Genomic DNA, 22576 nt, shown 5'->3' on the forward strand with positions numbered 1-22576 from the left:
GGAGCAGCATGGGTCTGGTGTTGGCAACAAGTGGGCAAATCAGCTGTGCATTATGCTGCCACTGATCTCCTTGCTGCCTCTGGAGCGCTGCAGCCTGAGTCCAAGGACTCAGACTGATCCAGCACTCTGATTCTTGTAGATGATCAGTTCCAGTGCTGCTTTGTCTCTTACAGAAACCCCAATGCTTCCCTTGGGGAACCTCCTGGTCTGTCCCAGAGGGAAACTCATTATCTCTCTCCTGCCCTCACCCTCCTTCACACACCCAGAAAATTAGCACTCTGCTGCTCTCAGGATCCACCTTAGCATCCCTTTCCTCCTACAGGTCCCCTGTGTATTCCTTTCACTCGCCTTGCTTTGCTCCATAGGCAGGTCGCCTCTTCGACCATGGTGGGACCATCTTCTTCAGCATTTTCATGTCCTTGTGGGCGGTGACATTCCTGGAGTACTGGAAGCGGATGAACGCCACCCTGGCACATCGCTGGGACTGTTCCGATTTCGAGGATATTGAGGTACAGGCCTGGCCCTCCATCACACAGCTGAACTCCCAAGGCTGTACAAAGCCAAATCAAGGTGATGCCTTTTCCCACTGTCCTAGGAGCGGCCGCGACCTCAGTTCACTGCCATGGCTCCCATGACGATGGAGAACCCAATTACTGGAGCAGAGGAGCCATATTTTCCTAAGCGGAACCGTGTAAAACGGGTCACGGCTGGATTGATGGTCATCATCATGATGGTAAGGGCACTGCAGGCCGCTGCCCTGTGCCTGGCTCTGAAGGTCTTTCATGGAGTCTGCAGCTCCTGGCATGACTGCCTCTTTTCTGCATGCTGTTTGCCTCTTACTGCCTGCATGGCTCTTCCATAGCTGCCAGTGCCCCCAGAGATCAGAGCAAGCCCAGCTCCCCCAAACACACTGTAGTTCCTGATGGCAAGTTGATGGCCACTGGGTTGTGTTTGCAGATTGCTGTGGTTGTGATGTTTCTGATCTCCATTATCCTGTACCGGGCGATCGTCAGCATCCTTGTGTCAAGATCTGGGAACTTCCTCTTTGTGGCATCGGTAAGAGGTAGATGCAGCCAGCTCTGCCCTGGGGTTTAATGGGCTTGAGCAAGGCCCAGGGGATGTTCTGGTTCATTCCCTCTGCTCTCCTCTTTTCTAGGCGTCTCGTATTGCCAGCCTCACGGGCTCAGTGGTGAATCTAATCTTCATCCTCATCCTCTCTAAAATTTACATTGCACTGGCCCATTTCCTTACCAAGTGGGGTAAGTGGTGGAAGAGAAATGGCACAGACTTCAACTGTGGTTCCCTGGGACAGTTCCTGACAGGCCTGGCTCCCCACTCCTTTGCAACTTTTGCATTGCAATCGCATCCACCTGCACAAAGCGAGTGTGAAACACTGCCACCTGATCTGAGAGGGAGTCACACCCACTCACACAGGAGGGGAGAATCTGGTCCATTGTCTTCAGCTAGATTCTTATGCCATTAAGCAGGGGCTGCTAAAAGAAATTGGATTTAGGTGCAGAAGGGAAAAGGCAGAAAAACGAGGATACAGACAGGTCAGGAACTGAGAAAGGTGGAAGGGCTCAGATCAAAGTAGAGAGGGACCAAGGCAGGGAATGAGTGCAGGTGTTTGGTGTAGGGTCACAAGGTTGCCACCTTTCCCAGTTTTCATGAATGCTGTCTTAGGTCCTGCAAGCTAGATAGTGTGACACAAGGCAGGAATTTGTCTCATAGGGCAAAACATCAAAAGTTGCAATGCACAAGTCCTGTAGTCAGGTGTCCAATGGCTTTCTGTGGGTCCAGGGCTAATGCTGGCACATGCCTGGGGAAAGCATTGTGTGTGCAGAGGGATGTTGGAAATAATTAGAGAAGGCTGAATTTTTTAAACAATCTTTTTGATTAATATTTTAATTTTAATTGAAATATTCTTTTTTTGGCTGGTGGAGGGAACTTTGGTTTTCATTTAATCAATACACTGAAATTTAGTGACAGTTGTTGGATATTTTCTGCCGAAAATTTCAAACTTACAGGAAATGAAAATGTTTTTGTTAATTTTTTTGCAGAATAATACCGCAATTTTTTTCACCAGCTCTAGAAATAATATTAAAGGATATGATCTTTATTAGCCTTTAAAAAGAAAAATAATTCTAATGAATTTGCTAGTAGCTAGTTTATAGGTACAGTGCAACATTATTGCCCTCTGCTGGGCAGAATCAGAACTGTACATGTGTGTGTCCTAGGCCCTTTACTGCTGACTGCTAATTGAGATTCTCCATAGGCTCAAGAAGCAGAGCCATGGGCTTGTGCACAAGAGGGACTGAGTTCTATCCTGGCTGTCCTATGACGTACTGCATGGCCACACCATATAACATAACACCCCTGAAATCCTAGGTGACCATGCATTTGTTGGGAGTTTTAAAAATACAGACATCTTAAAGATCAAACAAAAAAGCCTCCTAAACAACACACAGTCATCCAGGTTCCTCTGTTAGGGATGCTGTTGCCATGGTTACTGGGTGACAGGAGTAAGTGCTGCTAGTCTGCTTGAATGTTGCCGCAGGGCAGAGCTGATGCTGTCTGTGTGTGTTGCTCTGCCACAGAGATGCACCGGACTCAGACGAAGTATGAAGATGCTTTCACCTTCAAAGTGTTTGTCTTCCAGTTTGTCAATTTCTACTCTTCTCCCATCTACATCGCATTCTTCAAGGGCAGGTAAGACATCTCCAGGGGAGGGCAGCTCTTGCCTCCCCCACCGATCCCCCAGCTCTGGGGCATGGCCCCCTCCTCCAAACATAAACCCATCTTAGCTGGTGGCTGGAGTTCCTGCGGCTGGCCCAGAGGGACCTGGTGATGTGCAGTTCCAGTGGATAGCCGTAGAGCAGTGGTTCTCAAACTGTGGTCAGCGGACCATGAGTGATCTGCCAGCTCCATTCAGGTGGTCCGCGGATAGTTCCCTCTAAGGTGTGCAGCCACACACGAGAGAATGAAGGGCCACCGACCTAATTAGTGGAGCTGCATAGGTGTGGCTCCACTAATTAGGTGCCTGAACCCTGGAGAAGATGCACATGTAAGATGAGGTGGTGGCCTTGGGGGGGAATAGGGGGTAGTTGGGAGGGGGAAGTGGGGTGAGAAGAGGTGGGGGGTGGGAAATTTGGGAGGTGCAGGGTTGTGGTGGCCAGAGAAAGAGGCGACTTTCTCCAACGCCAGGGCTGCGGCTGCCTTCTTCCCAGCCTTAGCTCTGGGTGGGGCAGAGACACTCCCCCCTTCCCAGCCCCAGCTTGGGGGCTGCCACGGGGGGGGGGGGGCGGAGAGGGCACATCCATCACATTAGAAAGGTAAGACTACTGACATTAAAATATGAGGTGTGTGCTTTTATTTGTAGAACAAAAAATGTTTATTTTTTTAAGATCTAGCACTTTTATCCAAAACACTTTACAATAGTTAGCTAACAGTACAAACAACATTTGGGCGGACCACTTAATGATCTTTCAAGACCCTCAGCAATTTTCAAGTGGTCCTTGGAGGGAAAAAAAAAGTTTGAGAACCACTGCAAGAGAGAGAGACAGGGAAGCTGCAGCACTGCTGCCATCTAGAGGCAATGAGCGGCATGAGATGGAATGTGCGGGTTTCCGGCACAATTCTAATGTGGGAAGGAGCAACTAGAAACCACCCTTGTGCCTGTGTAGCTCTGAAGCAGCCCTGTATCCGTGCAGTGAGCATGTCGGAGAGCTAGCTGGCCTTTTCAGTGTATGATCCCATGGCACACACAGCCAGTTCAGACTGTTGAGGGGCTGGGGGTCCTGTATCCGAGGGGTCTCTGTGTGAGAAGCTGAGTTTGGGAATAGGGTGACCAGATGTCCCGATTTTATAGAGACAGTCCCGATTATTGGGTCTTTTTCTTATATAGCTATTACCCCCAACCCCCGTCCCGATTTTTCACATTTGCTGTCTGGTCACCCTATTTGGGAAGCACATGCCCATTGGGGAAGCCCCTCCAAAGCTCAGAGCTGAGACTCCTTGGGCAACTTGGGGCTTCTGCTCCCTGGTGGTGATGAGGGTGCTTGTTGTGCGCAGAGCTGGGATTCTGAAGGGAAGCCAGACTGTCGCTGTGTTGCACGGGGAAGGTCTGCTGTATCAGCAACTGGCGGATCCTGTTGCAAGGCCCCAACCGCCATTATTTTATATAGAGACCCCCGCTAAGATCAGGGCCCTGTTGTGTTTCTGGGTGCTGCACATGCAGTGAGACCCAGCCCCAAGGAGCATACAATTGAAACAGTGGGTGGGAGAGGAAACAGGCACGGGCAAGTGATGTGACCTGCCCAGGTCTCCCAGCAGGGCAGTGACAGATCTGGGGATGGCATGCAGGGCTGGAGTTCCAGCCCAGGCCTGATCCAAGACCATGCTGCTCCCCAGAACTGATGGAAATGGGATCTGAAGCAGAGGGGTAAGCAGGGGAGTGCTGGGGGTAATTGTAGCCAGCATAGTTGTATGTAGTGGGCTGAAGTTTTGCTTCAAATGCCTCTCACATGTAGAAGGGATGAAATTAACATGAGGGACAAGTCCGGGGGGTGCCCTTTGATGATCTCCTTTCAGACAGGCACCATTGCACGGTGTCCCTCCTTTCCCCTCTGTTGGGAAGAACAGGGCACAGGGTGAGTGAGAAATTCCTGACACACATGCTTCCATCATGGGAAGTTCCTGGCAGGCAGAGCTGCCCTCCATGCCCATCCACAGGGTATCATCTGTGCTGGCTTCAGATGTGAGCTGAGGAAGAAGAAAATGAAGTAGGTCTGACCTTGTCCCATTCAATCCAGCAGGACTGGCTGAGTGGCGTCCTCAGCCACCTAATGGACAAGGGTGGCTGGGATGTGGGAGCAAGGCACGGTGCATGACAGCACCACATCTCGAGTAGCCTCAGGAGGAATAAGAGATTGATGGGGGGAAGCAAGGGGTTCAGCTGTGCATTTATTGCTCTGTCTTGCCATCCTGGATTTCCCAGGTTTGTAGGCTACCCAGGGCACTACAAGACCTTGCTTGGGATCCGCAACGAGGACGTAAGTATCAGCTGATAAAGGTTGAGAACAGAAGAAGGGCCATGCTGGGTCATATCAATGGTCCCTCTGGCCTAGGGTCCTGACACTGGCCAGGGCCAGGTGCTTCAGAGGGAGTGAAGGGAACAGAGCAATTAGCGAGTGTCCATTCCCCATCATCCAGTAGCAGTGTCTGGCAGGAGGTTGGAGTCTTAGGTGAGGGACAGTGTGAGGTAACCTGCCAAACAGAATGGGGACCCTTTGCTGGGGTGGCAGGAAACACTCCAGTTGCTGCCCAGCTCTGTGCATGGGGAAAGGCTCCACAGTTCTCAGGATAGCCCTGGCCAGAGGAGGAGGGAGGAGGGAGGCTCATCTGCCCAAAGACTAGTGGCAGCAGCTGGGGCCCCTCATTCCTGGCCCACCCCGCCCAGCAGTCAGCCCCTAGGGCTACCCTGAGGGTTGGGAATGGCTTCCTGGGGCTTGGTGCTGCAGGCTGCCTCCTCCCCATGCTCCTCTGGCTGCTGGGACACCACTGACACCAGGATGTGGCGATGGTGCTGGGGGGCGGGGGGGCGCAGTGCACCAGCCTGCTATGCTGTGTTAGGGCAGCGTGTGTGGCTCAGGAGTAGCCTTTCCTGTGGGAGGTGGAACCTGGTAGGGCTCCCCCATCCCCACAGATCCTTTTGAGCTTGAGGGGAACATGCAGCGGAGCTGACGTGCCTCTGTCCTACCCACCCAGTGCGGGGCTGGCGGCTGTCTCATTGAACTCGCCCAAGAGTTGCTGGTCATCATGGTGGGAAAACAAGTCATTAACAATGTGCAGGAAATCGTCATCCCGTAAGTACCGAGTGCGCTATCGGGGCAGGGGGTGGTGGAGGGCCAGAGCCCAGCTCCACAGGGACCAGGGGGAGTTGGTCTGACTTCTGGCAGACCATTGCACCAAAGGGAGCTGCTGCCAAGCTCTATAACAGGGATCTATGGGGCTGCAGGTGGGGCCGTCTCTTTCAGGGGTACTGTGATAGATTTGGCATGGGGGGGAGAGGGGCTCAGTCAGGATAAAGACACTTGTATGCGTGGCCCCATCTGCTTGTCTTGTGCTTGGCAGGTGGCTGCAGCACCTGCCTCAGGTGGTCTGAAGGCTGTGGTTTGACCTATGGGCCCCAGCTAAGACAGGGCCAGTGCCCACATGTGCCAGGGCCTGTGACCACAGTCCTCTCCTCCCACTAGTGAAGGAAGAGGGGACAGTTGCAGGTTGTGACCATTGGTGGGCGCTGCTGTGACAGATTGACAATGAGGGTGGGGGATCCACAACCCACGTGGACCAGTCAAAGCAGAACAAAGTTGTTTTGCAATAGGTCTCATGGCAAGTTAGCCATGTGCATTATGGAGCCTCTGGCTTCCCACTGCCACTGCCCCGCCTCCTGCTCGGGGATTCCTCGTCCTGGGCTCCTGCCAGAGGAGGCATTAGGTAAAGCAAACCAGGCCAGGAATGCTGGAGCTGGGAGGGACTTTTCATGGCCCTTTTCTGGAGTAATGTCCAAGCTCAGCTCAGCCGTTTGTCCTCTGTCATTCCCAGGGCTAAGGCATCTCCGCCAATGATCCCTAGCTGCTGGACCATGGGCTGCTGGGCATGCATGAGAGTAGCTTTTCACTGGGGCCTCACCCCACCATTCGACACAGAAAGGGGACTTAAAACCACCTTTGCTCCCACCCTACTCTGATGCCAAGCCCAGCCCAGCCTGTCTAGAGAGTCAGACTCTGTTCATAATAGGGAAGCAAAGACCCTTTCCCCCACCTTGGATTCTTGGCTGGCACTAGGGCTGGGTCAGGGTGTGTTGGCAGCACTGCCAAAGGTCCCTCTGATGCTAGCTGCCTGAAAATGCCAGGGCAACTTGGAGAGCCTACCAGGCCAGTAAGAGTGAGACTGGCCCCTGCAGTTTCTGCTGGAGCATCACCCTTCCCGTAACCGCTCCTTTCTCTGCTCCCCCAGGAAGCTGAAAGGCTGGTGGCAGAAGTACAAGCTTCGATCCAAAAAGCGGAAAAGCAAGGAGGCCCAATTGGGCCTGGCGCAGCAGGTGCCCTGGGAGAGCAACTACGAGCTCCTGGTCTGTGAGGGGCTGTTTGACGAGTACCTGGAAATGGGTAGGAAGCAAATGCCAAGTCTGCCACCTTGGGAGACTACTCACAAAGTGTCCTGGCCAGGTGGGGTCACCTGATCACTGACAGCACCAGGAGAAGAGGCTGGAGGTCAGAGACTTCCTCAGGGGAGGAAGCTTTTGCAGTTGATAGTGTTGATGGCATGTGCATCAATCACTTATCCCACTGACATGCTCTCTGGTGCCTGCTAGTGGTGATGATTTGGGAAGCAGCACTTTCTCTAGCATGTTCAATTGAGTGAAGCCCTAGAGAGAGAGTGAACTCGAGTGCCTAGCCTTGGTGTTGAATATTCTGAGCTCTGGGATTGCAGTCAAAGGTCTAAGGCAGAGGTAGGCAACCTATGGCACATGTGCCGAAGGTGGCACGTGAGCTGATTTTCAGCAGCACTCACCGTGTCCTGGCCACCAGTCGGGGGGGGGGGGGGGTGCTCTGCATTTTAACTTAATTTTAAATGAAGCTTCTTAAACATTTTAAAAACCTTATTTATTTTACATACAACAATAGTTTAGTTATATATTATCGACTTATAGAAAGAGACCTTCTAAAAACATTAAAATGTATTACTGGCACACGAAACCTTAAATTAGAGTGAATAAATGAAGACTCGGCCCACCACTTCTGAAAGGTTGCCGACCCCTGGTCTAAGGAAACTCTCCATTAGAGGTGGTAGCCTTGTGAAACTGACCCCAGAGCCACAACTCTGCCTCCTGGAGGGGAAATTGGAGCCCCGGCAGCGAATGTCTTCTCTTTCCCCCAGCTGAAATTGGATTATGCAGCAGATTCTATTGCCCCATCTCACCCTGCCAAACAGCCCTGCTGGGTCTGGCTTGATGTACAGAATATCCCACAGGAAGCCTCCATCTCAGGCTTGGAGTTACCCAGGGCTCCAGCCCAATCTTTTCCACATTGCAGCTTCCTCGGCCTGAAGGCTCCTCTCACCTCCCTGCTGTCAGCTTCCTTATGGAGCCAATCACAGCAGTGAGTCAGTGCTATCTCTCCAAACCCTTAGTGCAGCCATGGTCGAGCAATGGATGCTGCCAGCCCAGGTGTGTCAGTCGGGTGCCTAGGGGTGATGGCTGACAGAGCTGTGCCAGCAGAAGCCCATGTAGATGCAGTTATACCAGCACAGCTGTGCTTTTACCAGTCTAGCTTGTTTGGCTCATGGGCGGAGGTTTCATCATCCTGGTACCCCCAGGTCTAGCTGCATTTTTGCCAGGAGCACCTGGCTGGTACACCATATGGACATTCCTATACTAGTAAAAGTGTGCCTCATCGCCTGAGGGAGCTCCTTCTCCTTACCGGGGTCTGTCAGGTGATGCTGGCAGCCTATTACAGATGGAAAGCAGAGGCCAGTGCATCTCCAGGAACAAACCAAACAGTGGCCCACAGTGATCTTTGGATTGCAATATATTCCCCGGGGACTCCCTGTTCTCTTCCTCCGGAAACCAGAGATAATGGGGAGGGGAAGGGGGACCAGACAGGCCATGATCACTGCTGAACACAGCTCACACAAGCCATCCTCTGCTTTGCTTTTCCACTGTGAATGTGAGCTCTGATGATTCTTTCCTTCTGTACAACAGTCCTGCAATTTGGATTCATCACTATCTTTGTGGCAGCTTGTCCTCTGGCGCCCCTTTTCGCCTTGCTCAACAACTGGGTGGAGATCCGCCTGGATGCACAGAAGTTTGTCTGCGAGTACCGTCGTCCTGTGGCTGAGCGGGCCCAGGGCATTGGCATCTGGTTTTATATCCTGGAGGTCATCACCCACTTGGCTGTCATCAGTAACGTGAGTAGCGTTGGGCAGCAAGAGAGAGGGAGGAGAAGCCAGCTCCCAGCGTTCAGACACAGCCAGCCATGTTGCTGATGGTTAATATAATCATGTAGCATTGTGGAGTTTGAAGGCAGCCACTGAGCAGGCCGGTATCGGGGACAGGGGACTGAAAGCCAGAAGTAAAGAATGTTACTGAAATCCCACTTGGCAGATACAAGTCTGTAGACACGATATAGTAACTGGAGCATATGCAGAGCTGTCATTGTATGTGACAGAACCACACTCTGATTCAAGGGCTGCTGCAGCTCAGGCCTCTGGCTCAGTAACCCCTTAAAAGGCTACTCTACTATTGGAGCAGCGTTACCTGACACAGCCTGCTCTGACGGGTTCCTCATCTTTGCAGCTTAGTTCCCAGGCACACTGGGACTGGTTTTCAGTGACCCGTGAGAGCTGTGCAGTATTGAAGGGTGTCTGCATTTGAAGAATAAATGCTTGCTGCTATAATTGCTAGTGAGCAGTGACCCTGTAGGGCTGGCACGCCTCAATCCAAACTTTCAGTGGGGACTTGCCTCAGTAGGAAGTGCAGGGTCGGAGTTTGGGTCGGGGGTTGGTGGCTGGGAGAGGCGGTCCAGCCAAACACAAGAGTCACACAAAGCTTCAGAATAACAACACTTAGCCTGAGGCTCAGGCGGGTATGCTGAAAAGGTGTGTGGACATCTGTAAAGTGGTAGGAAGCTGGCTGTAGCACTAGTATTTTCCTCCTTATTTCAGGCCTTCCTGATTGCCTTCACTTCAGACTTCTTGCCCCGGTTGTATTATCAGTACACCCGTGCCAGTGACCTGCAGGGCTATGTTAACTTCACCCTGGCGTATGCTCCAAAGCACTTTGCCTCCCAGCACAATGTCACGTGCAGGTAGGAGTCCCAGCTCGGCTGCTTGCGGGGGGGCCTCAGGACAAAACTCCTTCCCATTCTCCATTTGAATTGCAACCTCTGATTTTTCCTAGTGTTTCTCTCTTCAGGACAGTTCTCTCCTCTGTGGGGCCCCAGCCATGTTTGGAAGTGAAAGATGGGGTTTCCACTTACTTTAGCGCAGGTCTCACACAGTATTACTTCTCACCGATTATTGAGAATGCTGCTCCATCCAGCAGGGGGTGGGAGAGGGAAGGGAGACCCAAGGCTAGTTCAGTTTATTAGGGGACAAGAGATACACCATTCCATAGACACATCCAATTTACACCTGAATTAGGAAGTCCAGTGTTAGCTTCCCTAGGGGAGTGCCACTCGGGTCCTCCTTCATGTGCAGGGGGCTCACCTCTTTATGCTCTTGTTGTAAATCAGTCTTGAAGGAACTTGAATGTGTTTTTTAACTGAGCTACTTCTACTCTGACTGATTTACCTTGCTGCTGCTTGCCAGTCCTGGAGGAATGGGCACATACTCCCTCCCGGAGAGCTGGATTAGCCATGCCTTACACCCAGACAGTTCATGGGCCAGATAAATGCCATCAGTTATTAATCCTTAAGAGTGATTACATATGTGGATGAAGTGTCACAAGGAAAAGTTGTGGGAGTGAGACTACCAGTGGTTGCCCTGAGGATGTTGACACGCAAGGGCTCCTCTTTCCCAGCTGTGATGCATCTAAGTGCAATGTTATCTTCTCTTCCCCAGGTACCGTGCCTACAGGGATGAGAACGGCAGGTACTCGCTAACCTATTGGAACCTACTAGCAATCCGCCTGGGCTTTATTATAGTGTTTGAGGTACCTCCCTCTCATTTTCCTCAATCAGTTCCCCCTGCTAAGGTTTTGTTCCTTTGCTGTCCCATTCCTCAGTCTGTTTTTTTTTTTTTTCTACACCTGTCCCCAGGACATGTACTGTCCAGCACTGCCTGTTTCCAGCCAGGCATAGACGTTTCCCCTGTGGAGTTGGAGAGTGTGCTCTCTAGGGAATACTGCTTGGTTCAAGTCCTTTCAGTGCCTGTCCCATTCCCTGCAGTCAGGCACTTCCATGCTGTTCCTTACTCATCCTGTCTTGCTTTGAAAAGAGTCAGCTGTCTGATTGGACACATTGCTCTTTTCCTTGTTTCCAGCATGTGGTTTTCTTTATTGCTCGTGTGATAGACCTGATGGTGCCTGACATTCCTGAGTCACTGGAGATCAAGGTGAAGCGTGAACGTTATCTGGCCAAGCAGGCACTGGCTGAGAACCAGGTAAATCTCAGGGCCAGTGGTCTTTATTCTTCAGCGGGGTAGTCAGTAGGTGGTCTGTGGGCCACATCTGGACCACCAGTTGCTTTTGAACAGACCCTCAAATCTTTTTATTTATGCTGGAGTCTGCTTTCCTGTGGGCATCCCACTGCCCACCCCTGGAAGATGTCAAGATGAAATGCACTAAACACCCTGTGCCTTTTGGTCTTCAGATGTTTCATTAGCAGCTGGGGGGCTCCCTGTTCATAACCCCTTTCTCCAGGGTCATTGATAATCTCTTCACTCATTTCTTTGCTCCCCAAGTTTTCTTCGTGCTGTAGTTTCTGAACAGGCTTGTCTGTCAGTTCTGCCCCCTAAATCTTAAAATTATGTACCTGATGAAGCCAGGAACTCATGCCTTCCTTCCTTAAACATAGCTGATGCCAAAGCAGTTGGAAAGCTATCCTGCAGTGACCAAACTCTCTAATTCTGGGGATACTAATTGTCCTTTCTTCTTTTGATCCATTGCTGAGGTAGGCCCTCTTTGAGAGAAAGGAAGTCAGAGCCACCTCCAGCACTATGCAAACAGCACCCAAAGCCTGGGAGCTGGGTGGGATGCATGAAAACCAGGAGCCTACCCAACTACGGACGATGATGTCTACACACACAGTAGCTGCGAGTCTGGAAGCTCATCCTCAGCAGCAGTTTGAGCCTGAAGCGGAATCTCCATGAATTGCTGTTGACTCAGTTTTAAAACACAAAAAATGGTGACTGCTTCTAGGTGAGGGTGAATGAAACTGAATTCAGACATGAAGTATGATTTCTAGCATTCTCCTTTGGAAAAGATGAAGTCAACTTGGCTCTGACCCTGAGCTGGTGGCTGTTGTAAGAAACCTTGCAGAGGAATGAATTATTTTAGTGAAATTTCAGAGTGGATAATTGTAATTTCATGGATAAATAAAGCATGCCAATTAATAGTACAGTGACAGGCATACTTGAATACCATCTAAGTCCTCAGAGCCCTGCAGGTTAAGTTAGACACCTCGCAAAGCCTGGAGCTGGCTGACTTTGGGGTTGGAAGAAGAAATTCATGGAATGGCCTCTGAAGAAATTCCTTCTTGCTCTGAGCTATGGTAGCCAACAGGTGGGCTGTATAGCCCTCAGCTGGCAAGAGGATGGTATGTGGGAGAAGCAGTGCTTCAGGCTGAAATGAAGCAAGTCCCACTACTTCAGTGAGGTGGGAAGCAGCAATTCAACAGGCCTGGCTCTTACACAGCTGCAGCAGGGGCTCAAGAGAAGTCTAAACCACAGCATGTTGTCAGACAGGAGCAAGCCTAAATTCCCCCCCTTCCTGTTACCAGAGAGAGGAAACTTGGGAGTTGTGCATTCTGTTCCCTTACAGAGGAGAGAGGGAGATAGCAGGGGAGAGCCTAGGCACTAACTGGGGTTCTTTACACTGGTAGGCATGGAGAGGGGTCCTTGAGGGCACCTACTTCAGTAGTGCTGGCCTTAATACCTCTTCCTCCCTAGGGCCTGCACTATGGTAGGACCACTGAGCCTGGTTTAGATTTACTACCTACTGACAGGGAACAACTGCCACTTTAAGATGACAGCTTAAGTCTGAAAGAACCTATGAAGATTAGGTTAACCCCCACACCGATGTACATGGAGAAGCAATCTCTTCACAAACCATGGGTAGAGAAATACAACACTCCAAGCTGTTTCAGGTTTTTATTTTAGAATTTATAAAATTCCAGTGTCATCCATACTCATGAGCCTTTTTACATGTTTGCATATAGTTTCCAAATTCCAAAGTTAAGGCCAAGGGATCATTGCCATGGAAACATACACTATGGAAGACGTTGAAAATAAAGGAAATAGAGTACATACCAGAGCATCTGCTACAGACTGAGGGGCAGCAGGAGACAGTACTAGGTACAATCAATCACTTCATGACCTTTAGCATGTAGGGGACCCTGAATTTAATTCAAGCCAAGCAGGGCAACTGATGGGGTGGGGTTTTTTTTGGGGGGGGGTGTGGGTGTGGGAGGGAGAAGAGGAGGGCAGGCTTGATAACCTCAAGCTGTGCCCCTTCCCCATCTGGGTTGTCTAGCCCTTTTCAAAACCCCTTTAGCTGAAGAGGAGGGAATTAGGGCACTACCTCATTTGGTCAGCCACCCCCTTTAGACATCTACCATGGGGCTGAAGTGTGGTCAAGTTAGTCACCACTGCCTTTGCATAGCGCTGGGACCTGGCTTGTTCAGTTGACCGCAATTCTCCACTTCACTGTAAGCATCAGGACATTTTGGTGTCTGACTTCTGGGCTAGGGTCCTCTTCCGAAGAGGGCTAGAGCAGAGGGGGGTTGGGGAAAAGAAGAAATGTCAGCATTTCTAAGCCTCACTTTTAACACAGGTGCAGTGCTGGGAATAGCAAGAGAACTGGGGCCAGCCTTTCAACATAATGACCTTGCCCCAGTCAGCATTATTGGGGAGAGACTGGGGACTTGCTTGCACAGGCACTGAAGCAGTAGGGAAATGGAGGTAGGAAAGGAGGAGACCCCACTCCCTCACCACACCAAACAATTTCTCGCTGGCTGAGTGAGCAGCTCAATAGAGAAGCCTCCTTCAAGCAAGCTGTGTCAGTACTTAAGGTTCAGCAACTCAGGGGCCAAGATGCTATGGTACAGAGCATGGGATTCACCACATATAGTGGCAAGCCCTGGGCCTTAGTTCTCCCTGCACTCTTGGCCTCTGTGTACTTCAGAGCAGCTCGACTTTCTGTAGCTCAGAGCTGACATGCAGACTGCCTCTCTTCCCTCTCCTGAAACCAAGCCCACCTTCTGGCTCAGAATCCTACAGCTCTAAGGGGTGGGAGTATTTTACACCATAACCTTGCTCTTAGTTTCACGTGCGCGTGTGTGTGTGTGTTTCCAACAGCTACATATGCTGATTGATGCTCTTCAGCTCTTCCTGCACCTGGTGTAGAGAATTCAGCTCTGGCCCCCACAATGAGATGAGCAGGTTAGCATCAGTGCTGATGCTCTAGACTAGGAGGCCACCCCCAGACTGGTTTTTGAGGTAGAAAGAAGGCAATAGCAAATAGTGATAAATTCCCTACCCCTTGTGTCCAAATGCTGTCAGTGGGAGGGGGAAATTATGTAGCTTCAGCATTGCAGTTCCCATCAACTAGCTCCTGGGCCATGTTACCATAGCAACCTGGGCTGACCCGAATTCTGTTGCACCCCATAATACTGTCATGTCCTGGCTTTGACCAGCTCTGCTGCTGTTGGGAAGAACAAACAAGGGGAAAAAAGGGGAACACTGGGAAGTAGCTGTATTTTTACTCTCACATGTTGGAAGACTCATCAAGTGTGCATGTGAGAATCTAGGCTCTCAATGCTACACATGGACACGCTCAGTGCCACATATCACTCAAAGACTTTTCTACTTGACTAGGGGATCCCTTGTGTCACTGCTGGTCCCTTCCAGTGTCGTTGCTTCTACAGATTATTGTATTGTTCCTTTAAAAGCAGTTTCTAATCTTTAGACTTTTAGCTCACTCCCCACATCCACTATCACTGTTAGATGGATTTTTGGCAGTTCAAAGGAAAAGCTGATTGCACTCTACAATAGTAAGGTAAGGTCCAGGATAAACACAAAGGAAAAAGGGCAAACGTTTTGGCTTTTAGAAAGTCAAGGAAATTTATTTCCTGAGGTCATGAGACAGGAAGTTGATTCCTAGCCACAGTAAAGAGGTCTCCTAATGAAGGCTGGAGTGCCTAGCAAGACATGCTCAAGGTATCTGATCACTGTCACCACTTTGGCAGTTGTGAAACTTAGCAGATGAAAGTCACTTATGACATTTCAAACAAAAAGCTGTGTCTGAATCAGAGTGGAAAGCTTGGGGCGGGGAGGAGAACCATCCATTTATAGTAGGTCCTAAACCCAGTAACAACAGACAAATAGAATGGGTTCTAGCACTCCACACAGCATTAGGAGACCTCGCAGGGCAATTTACTTGTGGTCCAGCCGCCGGGTCAGAATTCAAACAGGAAGTATTTGTGGCAGGTTAGTGTCAGGTCAGCTAGCTGGAGGAGATGTTTCTGCTTCCAGGTCATTATCGTTTGGGGCCCCAGGGAAGAGTCTTGGGGGTCACTTGAGCCCCAAAGCTGGGGAAATCTTCAGAACTGCTCATATCAGGGGCCTAGAGCAAAGAAGAGAATGGTCCAAGTTATATAGGCTGGCTGCAGTTCTATACAACACTCAAGAAGCTCAGACAACTGTAGCATTCAACAAATATCACATGTGCAAACACGTAATGAGTGAGGAGGGGGAGAGACAACTGTTGCAAGGCCACATATGGAAGAGTGTTCTAGGATATCAAAGTTCTTGAAAGGTGCAGAGGTCAAGGACAGTACAGCAACAGGGTTTTAGTAGGACCCATGAAAACAGCAGGTAAGTCACTAAGATGGGTCACAGAAGGATCATGATCTGAATTAACCTAATCAGGTTAGAATATCAGGGAAGCAGATTCTGCAGAAAGGTCAGAAGGACGTCTACTTCTTGGGGAGATTGACACCAAGTATAGTTTGTCCACTGTTTCCTCAGTGGTGCCAGGTCTACCCTAATACTCAAATGCTATCCTCTATGTTCTACTCCTTCTCATCACTGTAGTATTGAAGTATTCCTGCTAACAGGCAAGGCTTTTCTGTACAGTGGCGGGGAGACACTAGCTGGGTCAGAGGTTCTTGACACCCCTTAATTTCTGTGGTTCAGGCTAGCTTTAGAACGGAAACCTGCCAAGTCCTCAATGCACCTTGTGAGGACCAAGTGGACAACAAGAAGGTATTTGGTTTAGTAGCTTATCCCCTGCCTTTCAGATAATGGTCAGAAGTCCCTAACCTTGAGTTCCACAGTAACAAAGTGCCAGCCACAGCTGCTTTGGAAGGCAATCTGAGCTCCAGGGGCTGTGGAGGGGAGATCTGCCAGGCTAGCTGCTCCTTTCAGAGTCTCTACAGGAGGATTCATAGAACCATAGAATATCAAGGTTGGAAGGGACCTCAGGAGGCCATCTAGTCCAATCCCCTGCTCAAAGCAGGACCAATCCCCAGACAGATTTACACCCCAGTTCCCTAAATGGCCCCCTCAAGGATTGAACTCACAACGCTGCGTTTAGCAGGACAATGCTCAAACCACTGAGCTATCTGTTGTTCCTAGCAGAGGCGAGAGGTGACAGCAGTGGAGGAAAGCTGGGCAATTTAGAAACCCAACATACTAACTTCTAGGGGCCTAGCACATAGTGTGGGCAAGCTCTCCAGGTGATGAACAGACTGATCATGACACTCCCCAATGGTCAGGAAAGGCCTAGAAATCCACTAAAAAGAGGGAAGAACATGATTCTGAAAAAAGAGTTACCTACCTTTCATAACTGTTGTTCTTCGAGATGTGTTGCTCATGTACATTCCATTCTAGGTATGTGTGCACCCACGTGCATAGTTGTCAAATTTTTGCCTTAGTGGTATCCGCAGGGTCAGCTGTAGTGCCCTCTGGAGTGCCGCACTCATGCAGCAGTTTATCAGGTGCTGCTGGCCCTGCGCCCTCTCAGTTCCTTCTTGCCGGGCAACTCTGACAGAGGGGTAGGCAGGCGGGTAGTGGAATGGACATAAGCAACACATCTCAAAGAACAGTTACGAAAGACAAGTAACAGTTTTTTCTTCAAATGCTTGCTCAGGTCAATTCCATTTTAGGTGACTCTCAAGCAGTACCCCTGGAGGTGGGCTTGGAGTTCACAGTTGTGTGGCTTGCAACACTGCTCTACCAAAGCCAGCATCGTCCCAGGCCTGCTGGGTAAGCATGTAATGGGATGTGAATGTGTGGATAGATGACCATTATGATCATCTAGTCTGACCTCCTGCACAATGCAGGCCACAGAATCTCACCCATCCACTCCTGTATCAAACCTGAGCCACTGAAGTCCTCAAATCATGGTTTAAAGACTTCAAGATGCAGAGAATCTTCCAGCAAGTGACCTGTGCCCCATGCTGCAGAGGAAGGCGAAAAACCCCTAGGGCCTCTGCCAATCTGCCCTGGAGGAAAATTCCTTCCCGACCCCAAATATGGCAATCAGCTAACCCCTGAGCATGTGGGCAAGACTCACCAGCCAGACACCCAGGTAAGTAACTCAGATCCCACCCCATCTAACATCCCATCACAAGCCATAGGGCATATTTATCGCTAATAGTCAAAGACCAATTAATTGCCAAAATTAGGCTATCCCATTATACCATCCCCTCAAACTTATCAAGCTTAGTCCTGAAGCCAGATATGTCTTTTTCCCCCCCCCCACTACTCCCCTTGGAAGGCTGTTCCAGAACTTCACTCCTCTCTGATGGTTAGAAACCTCTGTCTAATTTCAAGTCTAAACTTCCTGATGGCCAGTTTATATCCATTTGTTCTTGTGTCCACGTTGGTACTGAGCTTAAATAATTCCTCTCCCTCCCTGGTATTTATTCCTCCAATATATTTGGAGAGAGCAATCATATCCCCCCTCAGCCTTCTGTATCCTTCTGTTGGTTAGGCTAAACAAGCCAAGCTCTTTGAGAGTCTCCTTTCATTAGGCAGGTTTTCCATTCCTCAGATCATCCTATTAGCCCTTCTCTGTACCTGTTCCAGTTTGAATTCATCCTTCTTAAACATGGGAGACCAGAATTGCACAGTATTCCAGATGAGGTCTCTCCAGTGCCTTGTATAACAGTACTAACACTTCCTTATCTGTACTAGAAATACCTCACCTGATGCATCCCAAGACCGCATTAGCTTTTTTCATGGCGATATCACATTGGTAGCTCATTGTCATCCTATCAACCAACATTCCGAGGTCCCTCTCCTCCTCTGTTACTTACAACTGATGTGTCCCCAGCTTATATCAATAATTCTTGTTATTAATCCCTAAAATGCATAACCTTGCACTTTTTGCTATTAAATTTCATCCTATTACTATTACTCCAGTTTACAAGGTCATCCAGATCTTCGTATATGATATCCCGGTTCTTCTCTATATTGGCAATATACCTCCCAGCTTTGTGTCATCCACAAACTTTATTAGCACATTCCCCCTTTTTGTGCCAAGGTCAGTAATAAAAAGATTAAATAAGATTGGTCCCAAAACTGATCCCTGAGGAACTCCACTAATAACCTCCCTTCAGCCTGACAGTTCACCTTTCAGTACGACCCGTTGTAGTCTCCCCTTTAACCAGTTCCTTATCCAACTTTCAATTTTCATATTGATCCTCATCTTTTCCAATTTAGCTAATAATTCCCCATGTGGAACCGTATCAAATGACTTTCTGAAATCGAGGTAAGTTAGATCCACTGCATTTCCTTTGTCTAAAAAAAAAATAAAAATTAAAAAAAAAAAAATCTGTTACCTTCTCAAAGAAGGAGATCAGGTTGGTTTGGCACAATCTACTGTTTGTAAACCATGTTGTATTTTGTCCCAGTTACATTGACCTCAATGTCCTTAACTACTTTCTCCTTCACAATTTTTTCTAAGACCTTGCATGCTACAGATGTCAAACTAACAGGCCTATAGTTGCCCGGATCACTTTCTCTCCCCCCCCCCCCTTCTTAAAGATAGGAACTATGTTAGCAATTCTCCAGTCATGTGTTACAACCCCTGAGTTTACAGATTCATTAAAAATTCTTGCTAATGGGCTTGCAATTTCATCTACCAGCTCCTTTAATATTCTTGGATGAAGATTATCTGGGCCCCTCCGATTTAGTCCCATTAAGCTGCTTGAGTTTGGCTTCTACCTTGGATGTGGTAATATCTACCTCCATATCCTCATTCCCATTTATCATCCTACCATTATCCCTAAGCTCCTCATTAAAGACAGAGGCAAAGTATTTGTTTAGATATTGGGCCATGCCTAGATTATCCTTAACCTCCACTCCATCATCAGTGTTTAGCGGTCCCACTTTTCTTTCTTTTCTTTTGATATGACTATAGAACCTTTTACTATTGGTTTTAATTCCCTTTGCAAGGTCCAACTCTACATGGCTTTTGACCTCTCTCACTTTATCCCTAACATGTTCTGACCTCAATAAGGTAGCTTTCCTTGCTGATCACTCCCATCTTCTACTCCTTGTAGGCTTTCTGCTTTTTCTTAATCACCTCTCTGAGATGCTTGCTCATCCAGCTTGGTCTACAACTCCTGCCTATGAATTTCCCCCCCCTTTCTTGGGATGCAGGCTTCTGATAGTTTCTACAACTTTGACTTGAAGTAATTCCAGGCCTCCTCCGCCTTTAGATCCCCAAGTTCTTCAGTCCAATTTACTTCCCTAACTAATTCCTTAACTTTTTAAAGTTAGCTCTTTTGAAATCAAAAACCCTAGTCAGATCTATTGTTGTTTATCCTTCCATTTAGTTTAAACTGAATTAGCTCATGATCGCTCAAACCAAGGTTGTCCCCTACAACCATTTCTTCTATGAGGTCCTCACTACTCACCAAAACCAAATCTAAAATGGCATCCCCTCTTGTTGGTTCTTCAACTACTTGGTGAAGGAATCCATCAGCTATCACATCCAGAAAAATCTGAGCCCTATTATTATTACTAGCACTTGTCCTCCAGTCTATATCAGGGAAGTTAAAGTCTCCCATGATCTTCTGGAAAGTTCCACATAGAAAAACAAAGATGCCTGGAGGCTGGACCTCACTTGCCCTTGCCTGTCCTTTTCATTGGCTGCAGATACGATTAGTGTCCCTGGGGGTGGATGGGTTTACAAATACTTGAACGCATTAGCGGGGACACAATATTTCTTTTCTGCCCATTTGGAGGTGGGCAGGATAAAAGATGGGATTTGCCACAAAGCCTTGGCTATCTTCAAAATCCCCTCATGTACCAGCAATGTGAGCCGTGATGGGGCTGCTGCTGTCAGAATGTTGAACAAGTTGCCCGACTGGTCCGCCAGTTCCTCCACTTCCAAGCCCAAGTCGAAGCCACCCTTCTAAGCAGGGCTTTGTGCTCTTTAAAGTCCTCGTGGGGACTGACATGCGAGGGCCATGCTACTGCCTCATCTGATGAGGATGATGATTGCACCACTGAGGGAGGGCCTGGGGCATTATCCCCTATTGGGGAAGGCTCCCTTGTAGAGAAGCATGTGCCCACTCCCCCAGCATTGGAGTCCGCACCACACACTGGAGTCTGGTATGGTTGTTGCAGGGGGTTGCTTCTCTGAAGCAGCAAGGGAGGAATGGTGTGAGAAAGGCATCAGCATCACCAGCATGCCCCATGCATTCCAGTAGGGCTGGCCACTGACCCTGCTACCATGCCGACACTGTGGGAGCAGAGATGGTCTCCAGTGCTCACAAGATTTGCTGCTGCCACGGCGAGGGGCTAAAGTCCCACTCTGACCTAGACTAGTCCCCTTCCAGTGACCAAGGTGGGACTGTAGACACTTGTGTCTGACGGTAGGCGCCAGGGAACTGTGCCTCAAGTAAGGTGATCAGTGCCTCTGAGGACTGGTGCAGGAGGCATGGAGTCCAGTGCTGGGAAGGTGAGATGTCCCGTACCAGCGGAGACCTGTGCCGGGACATCGGCTGGTGCAAATACAATCGGTGCTGGGTGTATGGAGACCAATGCCTCACTACAGGTCTTCTGTGCTGGTGGAGACCAGGACTGCGGTGATGGCGAGTTGCTAGATTGCTGAGTCAGGGACCGCAGTAGTGGAACGCTGCCTCTGCTCCGGGGAGGGACGGTGTTCAACTGCCCCCTGAGGTGGTCCCATAGCTGGCTTGCCCTGAGAGCGGGGAGCTTTAGCCACCTCCAATATGCTGGAAGGACTCTCTGGTCCCTAGCTCCCTGGAGGGCCTCAGATGTTGACGGTACAACCAGGTGCCAGGGTCCGTACTACTTCCAGGAGTGGGATCCCTGCATGGGGGTTCCTGGGAGCTCCAGCCTGAGAGGTACCCCCTTGAGGCTCTGGAGTGGGCAGACAGTCCTGTCCCTCCTTGCATGATGCCAGGGAGCCTTACTTTTTCAGGTACTTCTTGGACACCGGCAAAGGGGAGCAGTGCCGGGCAGCACCGACGCCGAGGTGCTAGGCGTAGAGTTGGAGCAGGAAGGCTCTAATGCCGAAGTGCAACCTCCATAAGAAGGGTCCTTAGACAAATTTCCCGCTCCCTTTGAGTTCTGGGTCAAAAGTTCTTGCAAATTTGATACTTCTCCTTTACATGCGACTCTCCCAAGCACTTCAGGCAGCGGCTATGAGGGTCGCTAACAGGCACAGGCCTATTGCAGGCTGAACAAGGCTTGAAACCCAGGGACAGAACGAGGAGTAATGGTCTCAAGTTGCAGTGGGGGAGGTTTAGGTTGGATAGTAGGAAAAAAAAAATTTCCACTAGGAGGGTAGTGAAGTGAATGGGTTACCTAGGGAAGTGGTGGAATCTCCTTCCTTAAAGGTTAAGGTCAGGCTTGACAAAGCCCTGGTTGGGATGATTTAGTTGGGGATTGGTCCTGCTTTGAGCAGGGGGCTGGACTAGATGACCTCTTGAGGTCCCTTCCAACCCTGAGATTCTAGGATTCTATGACCGGGGCTGTGCCAGGGCAAAATCCCTGCTGAGACTAATTTATTAAACTAACCCTTACAACTTAACACCTAATTACTAACTACTGTAAACAACTATATACAAAGAGCAGATAATAGGTGCTGGGGAAAACCCATTATCCACTCAGGAGGCAAGGGGAAGTTGCTCCGACTACACGGGCGGTAAGAAGGAACTGAGGTCGTAAGGCGGCAACTCCTCATATACCAGAGAGAGGTTGTGAGTTCAATCCTTGAGGGGGCCACTTAGGGATCAGGGCAAAAATCTGTCTGGGAATTGGTCCTGCTTTGAGCAGGGGGTTGGACTAGATGCCCTCCTGAGGTCCCTTCCAACCCTGATATTCTATGATCTATGAGCATGGCACTCCAGAGGGCACCACAGCCGGCCCTACAGATACTGCTAAGGCAAAAAATTCCAACATCTGTGCACATGGGCACACACACACCTAGCATGGAATCGACAAGAGCAAGCACTCAAAGAAGAACAGGCATTGGTCCCTCAAAGGTCCCACAATGAACAGGGAGATGACCCTTCTGTTCACATCCTGGCCATGCGGAGTCCATGGCACAGGAACAGTCTCTAGAAAGAGGAACCTCTGGAGGTGCAATAGCAGAAGCAGCACTCACCTTCTCATTGTTGCCAGCTGCCCAGGGGGCGTCTCTCACCACAAATCCCTTGGATGGGGCCTTGGACTCCTCATGTGCAGAGGGTTTCATGTACACCTGCATCGCCTCATTGTCCACCACATCAGCCAGCTGCAGACAGAGGGCAGCACAGGGAGAGTGGTTCTCTTTGTATGGTGATGTTCCTTGTGTTCCCTACTTGGTCAATGA

At 49.6% G+C, this 22576-nt stretch overlaps 2 protein-coding genes across 10 annotated transcripts in view; one reads left to right on the top strand and one right to left on the bottom strand.

The window, feature by feature from the left end:
* Positions 1 to 12162, top strand: part of ANO7 (anoctamin 7) — a 30548-nt gene extending 18386 nt beyond the window's left edge. For all 5 annotated transcript variants that reach the window (XM_045030165.1, XM_045030162.1, XM_045030164.1 and 2 more), the window contains 13 exons: positions 366 to 509; positions 596 to 733; positions 958 to 1056; positions 1157 to 1259; positions 2598 to 2709; positions 4997 to 5051; positions 5767 to 5864; positions 7018 to 7169; positions 8765 to 8970; positions 9727 to 9869; positions 10624 to 10714; positions 11044 to 11163; positions 11677 to 12162. In XM_045030165.1, coding sequence (XP_044886100.1) covers positions 366 to 509; positions 596 to 733; positions 958 to 1056; positions 1157 to 1259; positions 2598 to 2709; positions 4997 to 5051; positions 5767 to 5864; positions 7018 to 7169; positions 8765 to 8970; positions 9727 to 9869; positions 10624 to 10714; positions 11044 to 11163; positions 11677 to 11871 — 1656 coding nt within the window. In that variant the 3' untranslated portion in view covers positions 11872 to 12162. The remainder of the gene's footprint in view (positions 1 to 365; positions 510 to 595; positions 734 to 957; positions 1057 to 1156; positions 1260 to 2597; positions 2710 to 4996; positions 5052 to 5766; positions 5865 to 7017; positions 7170 to 8764; positions 8971 to 9726; positions 9870 to 10623; positions 10715 to 11043; positions 11164 to 11676) is intronic.
* Positions 12163 to 12856: 694 nt separating this feature from the next.
* LOC123377356 (high density lipoprotein binding protein) overlaps positions 12857 to 22576 on the bottom strand; it is a 95917-nt gene continuing 86197 nt past the window's right edge. For all 5 annotated transcript variants that reach the window (XM_045030160.1, XM_045030161.1, XM_045030157.1 and 2 more), the window contains 2 exons: positions 22370 to 22498; positions 12857 to 15343 (listed from right to left, as the gene is read on the bottom strand). In XM_045030160.1, the coding sequence (XP_044886095.1) occupies positions 15257 to 15343; positions 22370 to 22498 (216 nt within the window). In that variant the 3' untranslated portion in view covers positions 12857 to 15256. The remainder of the gene's footprint in view (positions 15344 to 22369; positions 22499 to 22576) is intronic.

The sequence above is a fragment of the Mauremys mutica genome, chromosome 9 (assembly GCF_020497125.1).
Source record: "Mauremys mutica isolate MM-2020 ecotype Southern chromosome 9, ASM2049712v1, whole genome shotgun sequence".
NCBI classification, from domain to species: Eukaryota; Metazoa; Chordata; order Testudines; family Geoemydidae; genus Mauremys; species Mauremys mutica.